The 11,764-nt window shown below is 28.5% G+C and overlaps 1 protein-coding gene across 1 annotated transcript; it reads right to left on the bottom strand.

Moving 5' to 3' along the window:
• Positions 1 to 7,542: 7,542 nt before the first annotated feature.
• Positions 7,543 to 8,353, bottom strand: LOC127150445 (transcription factor bHLH140). The gene has a single exon (XM_051088199.1). The coding sequence runs from the start codon at positions 8,285 to 8,287 to the stop codon at positions 7,703 to 7,705; it is 585 nt and encodes a 194-aa protein (XP_050944156.1). The 5' UTR covers positions 8,288 to 8,353; the 3' UTR covers positions 7,543 to 7,702.
• Positions 8,354 to 11,764: the final 3,411 nt, after the last annotated feature.

The raw sequence follows: 11,764 nt of genomic DNA, 5'->3' as shown, positions 1-11,764 counted from the left end.
ACCATAACTGTAAGATAGCCACCATAACCTAATTAACCACACAAATAATCTTCGCAACCTACCTACCCTTTCCAACAACACTACTTTACAAGCTACCTTTCACATATTCAAACCCTCAGAAATACTAACAAGTTCAAAATTAAGTTTGCACAAAAAAGGCTACCATAACTGCAGGATAGTCGTCTCAAATCAACAACAAATGATTTCAAAATTACTAAAAAATAAACAACTAAATTTAAATTAAAGGCTACCATAACTGCAGAATGAATCAAACAAATCTCAACCACAAATTACAGAATTTTTAAAACAATAATAGCCATCACCCCTATAAAGTTTTCAATACGACCTCCCCTTCAAATTTTCACCCCCCACCCCACCCCCTCAAATTTTCGACCCTAACCCCATCAAATTTTCAATTCAAACCCCTCACCCCCCTTCCTACACCCAATTAAACCCCCCACCCCCTTCAAAATTTTAATTCAATCCCCCCTTCAAAATTTCAATTCAACCTCCCTCCCCCCTCTAATTTTCAATCCACCCCCTTCAAATATTCAATTAAACCCTCCACCCCCTCAAACTATCAAATTTTCAACCCACACATTCAAATTTTCAATTCTCCAACTTCAAATTTTCAAATCCCCCCCCCCCCAAATTTTCAACCCACACGTTTAAAATTTCAACTTCAAAATCAAAATTTATTCCTAAACAATATCCTAAAACTAATCCATCATTAAAATCCTAAAAATAATTTCAAAAAATAAAACTCTAAACTAATTAACCTAATATAAACTAAAATTTAAGAATTTTACACTTACCGAAATTTGGATGAGCCACGACAGACAGTAGTAGAGGCACGACTCGCCGAACAATCTTCTCCTTCACGACATTTTCGCTTCGAACAATCTCTCTCTTTCTTTTCGTTCGGTTCTGTGAATTACAAAACTGAAACGAGTTTTTGTAAGGAAATTCCCGACGGACCACAAAAACGTCGAGAGATCCTCTATGTTCCCGATGCTATTAGTAAATCATCGGGAATAGCCAAATACATTCTCTATGATTTACGAATGGCATCGAGAAACCCTAAACCCATTTCCGACGTCATGTATAGGACATCGAGAATCGTGATTTGACAATTAATATTTGAACATTTCTGACGACCCATGCACGACATTGAAAACAAGGTGACTATTCCCGACGCCATGCATGGGACGTCGGAAGAGGAGATATATATTATTTAAATGCTAACTATTTATGACGCTTTACACCCAGACGTCAAGAATGGGTTCTTGTTTCCTAATGAAGCATTCAGGGCGTTGAGAAGTGTTAATAATTAAACATTGTGTTCGTTGTTTTCCGATGTGTACAAAACGATGTTAGGAAAAGGTGTCTGTCCCAACGTATTTTCTTCTGACGCCAAATACCCCGATTTCTTGTAGTGTTAAAAACTATCCATTATGTGAAAAACAAATAAAATAATCATATGACAATCAAAAGTTAATCGGATGACTGACTAATTGACACAATTAAAAGACTTTCATATAAAAATCAAATGACTATAAAAAACTATCTACTATATTAAGAATCATACATGATGAATCCCCAGCTTTTTATTTTTTAGTTAGCAAACACGATGTTTTGGTACATAAAAAGCTTAATTTTCCAAGTCAAATCTTGAGAATTGTGATTCGACATTCAATGTTGGCAAAAGAAATAAATTGAAGTCACATGAAGTTAGGAAAATGAATAAATATACATATGATTGATGTCAAATACCAATTAAACAAGTACTAAATAACAAATAAATATACGATAACAATTAGGTAACAATTAATTATATCAAATAATAATTAGATGTGTCGAATAATAAGAACTAATCATATGATAATTAGAAGGCAATATAAAAAATTATTATGATAAAAAAAATAATCAAATGAAAATCGAAGGTGATCAAATAACTATCTTAGAAGGCCAACTAAAATTAAAAAAAAAAAAAAAAAAAAAAACAGAAGACAATTAGATGATAATCAGAAGGTAATAAAATGATTATTTCAGGAGATTAACTAAAGTTGAAAAAAATAGAAGGTAATCTGATGATAATCAAAAAGTAATCAAATGACAATTAGAAGATAACCAAATGACTATCTCGATATTTTGTTGTTGTGGTTAAGCTTCTTATGGTCATTTTCCATTGTCGAAATGAGATAATTGACAATATTATGTACATTACAAAAATGGATGGTAATAAAAAAACTACTTAATAATTGGCAAAAGAAGATGTAAGATAATCAGATGACACTCATAATGCAATAAAAAAATTCTTAACAATTAACAAAAAATGGAAAGTAATCATAAGACAATATGATGGTAATCAGAAACTACTTAATGATTGACAAAAGCCAGAAGGTAATTAAAATGATTATCATATTCTACTTAGTAATTATAAAAAAGAAAAAAAAAAGTAAGGTTATTGGATAGCAATTGATATCCTATGCAATAATATTAAATTAAATAAGAATGAAATGGTAAATTTATATCATTAACAATAAACATCAAATAGCAATCAAACGATTAAATAACAACCAATATCATTGATAATCATTAGTAATCAAATGACATTCAAAAAACAATTAGACAGTAATCAAATGTAGTTCCACATATTTTTATTATGAGGGCATTTTGGTCATCTGACATTTTTAATTGAACTAGACTTATTTATTTGTCGTTCATGTAAATTTTAAAATCTTGGGTTATGGACTTAATTTTTATGTTATATTTTACTCTCAACTAAAATATTGAAAAATAAAAGATAAAAAAAAAAAAAAAAAAAAAAAAAAAAAAAAAAAATCTCCATAATACATTGATTGCATGAGTTTGGTATAAAAATGCCATCCTATGAGTTTGGTATAAAAATGCCATCCTAACTGTTAAAAATCATTTTTAAAAGAAAATTTTATTGTATGTGAAAGTTGTAAATAAATCAAGGCAAAGACAATTGTTAAAGAGGGCAGAGGTTTAATTTGAAACTTTGGATTAAGAATTCTGTTGTTTAGTTAATTATTCAAAAAAGGTAATGTCCACCGTGAAGAATAGTAAAAACAACAACCATTTTCAAAAATTAGAAACCAAATATGACTAACAAACGAAACTTTAATACTTTTGAGTTAGTAAATTATAATAGTCAGTATTTGAGTTGAAACTATTTTCAAAGGATACATTGGTAGAATGTTATGAATGAATAAAATTATGTTAAAGAGACAAGGTAGAATCAAAATGGAATATTAGAAAGAATGAAGAGAAAAGATAAAGAGAAGTGAAGAATGGGAAGACAAGAAGGACTGAATTTGTTGTGTTTTTATTGAAGAGATTGTTCATTGGGAGTGATGAAAGGGAGCCAGTGGTAGCAACTCCTTTGGTGGGGCTCCCTCTTCCACTCTTTCACTCTCCTCAACCTCTCTGCCGCCACACCAATATAGTCTCCTTTCTATTTCTCTCATTTTATTCATCTCCAATCTCAAAAACACCCAATTAAGTTGAGAAAATATGTAACCTACGTCTCCACAATCACTTCTGTTTTGTACATCTTTTTTCACTACTTACATATTAAAACAAATATTGAATATCACTAAAGAAAAAGCAAAAACTGCTGCATTTGTAAGTTTATATATAATTCGCAATCTAATGAAATCCAAAAATATAGGTGATATATGAAATGCACCTAATTTGAAAGATTTGAATGAATATATTGAACAATAACAAATTAAAATGTTAATTGAGTCTATTTTGTTATGATTTTATTATTTAATTGCTGTTGTATCATTTTCCTTATTGCTTCTTAGTGTACTAAATTTTCTTTTTAGTGTACTAACTTCTTTATCCTATATATTTTATTAAAGAAAGTATAACCTAACCAAACATTTGAATTCCAACCCTATTCAAAATTTTAATAACAAAATCAAGTGTTTCTTTTTTCATTTGTTCCTTTAAACAAAAAAAATCAAAACTTTATCTTAAATTATGTCAATATTATTAGAAAGCAAATAAGGGGAAAAAAACATTTGTTAAATATAAGTTGCATTCTTAAACTTAGTTTAGAAAACCAAAGGCTTAACTTGGTGCTTATTTAATTTTTCTTTAGCTTTCCAATTTTGGAATTTACATGTACTATTTTATTCTAATTTTCTTGCTAGCTATAGTTTGAAAGTTCGAGAAGTAATTTACTAATGAAAAATAAAATGTAAAGGTTTGAATATTTGTGTATAGGCCATAAATGTAGGAAAGTGAGATAGAGGGCAGAGGCCAAATCGGTACCCAAAGAGAATTAATTATAATCATAAAGGAAAGAAAGTCGTTTTCTTCTACTGTTTTTGCATGTTTTACATTTATTATTTTTCTGCTTACAATTAAAAATAAAACTAAAAAAAATAAAAAAGAATAAGAGCATATATTAAATAAATAAAAAGAAAAAAAAGTAGTAGTAAAGTTTTTGCATATGTTGTCATGATCAGGGGTTGTTCGTTTGGTACCTTATCATTTGTAGGGAAATTCCAACCCCAACCTGTCACTTGTTGGGAAAATTATGTGAGATTGTGACTTCTTCCTTCTTCTTCTACTTTGTTGATCATCCACATCTCTCTCTCTCTCACTCCATAATTTTCCAATCATAATAATATAATATATTGTCGTCTCCACTTTTTTCTCGTTTAATTATATAATGTGCAATCCCATCATCGATTAGGGCTTTGTAGGTTTTAGGTTGAATTACAGGGTTTAATTAGTTTATGAACCAGTTCATGTTTGTGTCTTATAGGTTTTATAGATCTTTTATTACTGTGTTTATTAGGTTTCTTTTAACGCTATTAACCATAAATAAGACTGATTTAGATCTTCATTTTGTGTTTACGAGATCCTCAATTAGTACTATTAGCTCTTTTAAAGAATAACCATCGGATTATGTGTAAATTAGATAGTTTGGCTAACTGATTTAAGGTGCCAGATTTAGGTTCTGATTCGTAAGAACGTTTGTTCAAATGTCCATAACTATTAAATTTTAATGTCTAACAACTTTGGAAGTCAATGTTCAATTCTATAATCTCAAACATGTCTATTTTTTTATTATTATTACCTATTTGGAATATGTTTATTTAGTACCAAGTTTATTTACTAAAAAGGAACCTTTGAAAATTTAAGTGAGGAATATTAATATAACTAAAAATTATAATTTGTCATGTTCAACATTTAAATTTTAAAAAGAAAATCTGTCTATGTGTCATAGAAAAATCAATAAAACCAAAAAGTGAACAAAATATTGCTAATAACAATTAACTTTGTAACTGTTGAGAAAAGGAAGAAATATTTATTACCAACCTCAAATATGCTTTTTAGTACCAAGTTTGATTTACAAAAATAGTAAATTTGAAAATTTAAGAAAAGAATAGTTATAATAAATAAAAAATTTAATTTATCAATAGGATGGACAATAACATTAGAAAATTAGAAAAGTTAATGATTCAATATACATCATAGAAAAATCAACATAACCAAAAAAAAAAAAAAAGAAATTTAAGTTGTTTTAAAAGGTTGAAAAGTAAATTTCCCTATTATTAATTTATGCATAATATGGTCTATTTTAAAAATATCCTGTCTACTGATATTTCCATTTACATTTTCATAGATATAAGAGCTTGATATATTATGGACACTAACATTTTAAAAATCTTGATTTCAATATCCAAAACGTGATTTTAACCTCGTTTAAAACTACCCCTTGCAATGAAAACACATCTTCGAAGACTTGCTTATTGACAATTTGGTAGAAGGTACAAAGATAGATCATGTCAACTAAGTACTTTTTTATACCAACATTAACAAAAAAAATTTAAGAATTACATTGGTCATCTATAAAGCCAATATTTTGAAGCTTACTATAAAATGTGTAATATCTAGCTCGGTAAGTGTCGTAAGGGACAAAACTACTCAAAAATATTTACAAATATAGTAAAATATTATTAAGGTTATTATAAACATATATTAAGCAGAAATTACGAAGTATCTGAAGACTTTCTATTTTAAGATTTGTTTTTAAATTTAATGTTATATATACAAACATATTTGACATATTGAAAAAACTATCCTATTTTCGTGGACATTAAAACGTCTTCGTGTCCCAAAACAGCCCTTTAACAGACGTGCCCAATGAATATATTTATGTCTTTGTCTTCTTCTTTTTTTTTCTTTAATTCTTTACAAAGATTTTTATAAAAGGACATTAGATTGATTAATTATACATCAAAATCTAACTAAACATTACCAACTGCACATTTCAATTTTGTTTTAAACAAATTATGGAAAAGAATACTTCAAGAATAGAAAAATAGTAATTATGTCTAAAATATTAACAGATATGATATCGTATAAAAAGAATTGCAAATATATCAAAATATATAGATTTAATTCATAAAATTTATCAGTAAGAGTGTCCATTGCTTATAGAAGTCTACATCAGTTATAGGGTATATATCACAAGTAGGTTTTGTCATCGGTGTTAATAGATAAATTTATATTAATGATAAGAGTTATACGTTATTATTGATAGACTCGATTATAGTTATAGGGGTTATCATTATCTATACTGATTGGAATCTATGAGATATTTTTTTTAGTTTCAATAGAACTTTGACTTGATTTTGAAAAAGGAAACGCATTTAATTTAGAAAAACAAAATAGGGCACTTGATTTTGGGAAACAAAATAGGTTAAAAAAAAAGGGAGGCTTAAACTTCATTAATAAAAAAAAATAGTAAAATAGAAGAAAAAGAAAATAAAAAAGATAAAATTTGAATTCCCCACCTTCACCTAAATTTTAAAAAAGGGTTAGGGAAAGCAACACACTATTTGATAAAGATTTAATTCTCAAAAACTAAATTCAATCACCATCTGTTTTTTTACTGTTATTTATTTCCTTCACTTTTGAAAAAAAAAATACTTTCCAAACCTTAATCAAATTCAATTTGAAATCAAAAGCATATTCAAAAAACTATAATGCAAATTAAACAAAAGGATATATATTATCAAAAACAAAATAAGTAAACAATAATAAAAATATCACATCGTTGTCCACTGGACCCTCAGCTAACCAAAGTGGGAGATTCAATTTAAAGACTTCCTCCATCTTTCTCCAAAAAAGAAAAGAGAAAAAAAAAACTTGTAACTAAATTGGTACTATGAAATCTCAACCATTCAAAACAAATCTCCACTATTTCACAAATTAACATTACCATTAATCCACTGAGTCTTTAAATGGGAATTGCTCTCAAAGTCTTTTAATTTTGATTAAAGATAAGCCCGTCCGAGCATTGAGAAACTCGATACCACTATTCTTGAACAACTTGAAATTGGGTTTCTACTTCACCCACTACCACAATATCACACACCATGCCCTAAAACAAACTAGACCGTCAATAATCCGAGCTATAGCGAAGTAATTGTAAACGCTCAAATAAAGACACCAATTAGAATTCTAATAGTAATTGTAAACGCCCAAATAAAGAACAAAAAGAAAAAGTTACTCCAAATTTGTAGTGATTACCAATTATAACTATAATGAACAGTCTTAACCCCACTCTAATTTTTTGCAAAATACATAGTAATTAACATAATTAAGTACAAATCACAAACCCCCCCCCCCCCAAAAAAAAAAAAAAACACTAGAAGTTGATGTAAGGATCATAAGATGAGGAGATGAATTGATCTTGATGATCAGAAGGAAAATAAACATTATTATTATTATTGGGATCAAGCTGAGGCAAGAAATTAGGCTCTTCCATTTTAACCACGTCGTTTTGAGGGTAGAGAAGATTATTCATGTTGTTATACTCGCCGCTCGCAATTTGTTCAAAAGGGAAACCGGAATTGGCAGTAGCGGCGGTGGAGACGGCCGCGGAAGAATTAGAATCGTAATCAACGAAATTAATCATGGTTTGATGAAGCCAAATCTGGGTTTTCAAGAACTTGACATAATGAATGGCTTCATCAAGCATTGAGACAGTGTCCATTTTAGTGCCGCCGGGAACTAAGCTCTGCAAAATCTTGAACCGGTCGCTGATTCTATGCCGCCGTTCTCTCGCCGCCACGCTTTGCGGGTCCGTCGATAGCTTCACAACCCCTTTGCTCCTCTTCCCGGCTCCGCCGTGGTTGTTGTTGTTGTTCTTTTTCATCTTCTCTTTTCCACCGCCGCCGCCGGAGGATGAACCACATGAACTGGGGTTGCTCGCCGGAAAGTTGTAATCCATTAGAGAGAAACAAAGTGAGATTCAAATTTTGGGTACATGGAAAGGAGGGGTAGGTTTTTATTTTTATTTTTTATTTTTGTATTAGATTTTCTGTGTGTTGTGTGTGTGTGTGTTTATATATATAATGAAGAGAGAAAGAAAAGGGAGATGTCGTCATGTGAGTCAGCCAATCTCTGCCCTTGGATACGGGTTGTTTAACCCTACAAAACCCTAGATGGGAACCCCGCTCTTTTTAAGAAAACAAAACCTTACCAACTCGGTTAAAATCCAAGTTTCATCTTCTCCTATTTGACTATCTTTCATTTTCTTAATATTTTGGCAAAACCTGAAAGTTGTTTGAAACCTTGAGTTATAATCTATCAGTTATATAGTAGTTTGTGTTTAGCATGCATCATCTTTTAATTTTGTATTAAAAAATTATAAGAAAAAAAAAAGTAAATAATCATCGCGAAATAGTTCTATATTTATACAAAACTTCAACTTTATATATTGAATATGAAAGGTTTAAATATTGAGTGGATTATACATCTAACGCTTGCATTACAAATTGAAAAATGTCAAAATGGTGAAAAAGATGGTTGAGTTAAAAATCGTGGAAATGAAATGGATAGTTTGGTATTGCAAATAATCGAGTTCAAAATGCTAAATCTAAACATAGACTTGTATTACAAATTAATCTCATTATGAGTTTCTAACAAACCCCCGAAGATTGATTGTTATAGCATTAGTTGACTATGTATTATATATATTACAATATGCTTAGAAAAAAATTAAAACTAGTTACTGTACAAATGAAAAATATGTCTCATGATATATTATTATGATGTAATAATCATGAATTGACCTAATAATTAAAAGGATGAAACAAGAAGTGCTTATAAACTAGTAAGAATACTCGTGGTTATAAAAACAATAATAGGATATATGATGTTTAATTAATATAAATTTTTGAAATTATAAAAGTTAATTCGAAATCTAATAGGTTTACACTAAAATGGTCAAATTCGTAATTTAGCCATGGGAGTCTATATATTACAAATTTTTTCTTTTATGAAAAGAATTACAAATTTTATTGGTCTCCTTTTATCTTTTATCTCATTATTTTATATGATTTATGAGCTAAAGATGTTGGTGTGACATTTTCAGATTATAATATGATATATGTTTCCATTTCCAAGGTAGTTTTCTAATGATTTGTTTCTTTCTTTTTTTCTTTTTTTTTTCTTTTCTTTTATTGTACTACCTACTACGTATAATATAAATATTTTTCACTTTTGGATTTATTTACTCTCGACCACATCCACCTTTGCTTTTCAATCAAAATGATATAAAAATTTCAACTTTCTATAGTCAAATAGACAAGTTAAAAAAAATATAAACATAAAAGGGAAAAGAAAATGGTAAAGAACTTTGACCTTTCTCCTCGGAATCTTAAGTAAAAATAATTCAAATATTTACTATTTATTTCCTCACAAAAATCATCTTCTTAAAACGCTTGTCCCATCCTAAATTTTCTCGAATCTCACATTAGAATTATCATATACATAGTTACCTATTTTAGTTCATTCTAAAACTATACACATTTTAATCATTATTGTTGAAGTAACCAAACCATCAAACTTAAATTTTTGTGCTTGAAAATATGATTAAAATATATAATTAAACTTGATGATATATTGTTTTGTATATATAAAGATTTATATGAGATATCGAATATATATATTCATTAAACCCTAATATTGATGTTGAACCATGTAGGTTGTTAAACTATTGATATTACTGAATTTATTGCACAATCAACCATCAACGTAAATGTTTAAGTTGATTTGTAATTTAACCTAAGTTGTTTAAGTTGATTTGTAATTTAACCTAAGTTGTTTTCATCAATACAATAGAGATGTTCCAATATAATCACTGTGATCTCATATCCTTTTAAAAAAATGACTTGTTTTTAAATATAGAAAAATGAATAAAAATATTTACAAATATATAACAAAGTATTAATAATAGATGTTGGTAAACTATTGTCATCTATCACTAATAGATAGTATAATAGACAAAGAATATGTTGCATTTGAAAATTTGAAATGTCAATTTCTCGTTATCGATATCACAACCATATCAAAGCAGTAAAACATATTTATTGATCTAGAAATAGCATCACATCCAGAAGATCAACGAACAAAATTTTGTGAATGTACCAATTGAACGTTCTTCGACAAATTTGAAAATGGAGAGAAATATTTTCTGGAGAAGGTAAATATATATATATATATATATATATATATATATATATATATATATATATATATATATATATATATATATATATATATATAAAACACCAAAACCAATTTAGAGAAAGAGCACTTATCTAAAACATTTTTGTGGCTATTCGAATAGTCGTGTTCTTTCTCAAAATTTGGTGATTCTCATGAAGTGAGGCAACCATTTATGAGAGACACCGTTTATTCCAACATTTCTCAAATTAATATGGAATGAATTTGTTGTAGTTAGGATGTGGGGGAGAGATTGAGAAAGGGTTTAGTTAAGGGAGGGATTTGTTTTGTTTTGTTTTGTTTGGATATGTGTTGTTATTTAGGATTAGGTTTAAGGAGAGAAGAAAGAGCCCTAAAAGGGACCCCTATCTAAAGAGAGAGGAACAGTGTGTCCTTTGTAGTCGGCAAAGAGATTACTTTTAGTCACGTTTAAGGGTCAGACCAAAATAATTAATTTTGAAAATAAAAAATAGATAAATAAATAAGAGAGGAAAAAAAAAAAGAAAGAAAGAAAAGAGAGAGGAGAAAATGGTGGGGTTTTAGGGTGGGGGTCCTTGAAAGAAAGGGGCAGGCTGCCTCTGAATTCAAAGTAGATTTATTGATCGTAGTTTTGCCCTAAATCCAAGCACCAAATCCTTGCCGGACTTTATCATTTGTACTATTTTCTTCATTTCCATTCTTTTTAAGTTTTTTATTTTCCCTTTTTTGTTCATTTTCATTTTTACTGTTTTCTTTTTTCTAAAAAAAAAAAAATTGTTTGGAAAGAGAATTGAAAGTTGGATTCGAAGAGAATTAAACAGAAGATTGTGTTTTTTATGTTATAGACAGTTGTGGGTTCCTTTGTTTTTCCCTTTGATTTGACCGTCTCTTACTTTTTCTTTTCTTTTTTCATTTTATTATTATTATTATTATTATTATTATTATTATTATTATTATGTTTAGATTGAGTCTTTTAAAACTCGAATTATAATATTAAATTTATTTTGTTTTCACAATTTTTAATTGAGGTTTTCGTCCTTTATAATTTTAATTTCACCTGACCTTCAATTAACATGCATCCAATAATGTTGATTACATTCTAGCTTTTGGAATACCCTCTTAGGATTTGTATTTTCAAATTCATAATAAATCAACTTTTACGATTTCTTATTATGGTTACCTTTTTTATGGAGAGTAAATGAATTATTAAGTTCTAAAA

The sequence above is a fragment of the Cucumis melo genome, chromosome 8 (genome assembly GCF_025177605.1).
Source record: "Cucumis melo cultivar AY chromosome 8, USDA_Cmelo_AY_1.0, whole genome shotgun sequence".
In the NCBI taxonomy this organism is placed as follows: domain Eukaryota; kingdom Viridiplantae; phylum Streptophyta; class Magnoliopsida; order Cucurbitales; family Cucurbitaceae; genus Cucumis; species Cucumis melo.
The sequence above is the reverse complement of the archived record's forward strand: the minus strand, read 5'-3'. Positions and strand labels throughout refer to the sequence as shown.

Coding starts and splice junctions, on each gene's coding strand:
- LOC127150445 (XM_051088199.1), bottom strand. CDS start 8,287: ATGGATTACAACTTTCCGGCGAGCAACCCCAGTTCATGTGGTTCATCC.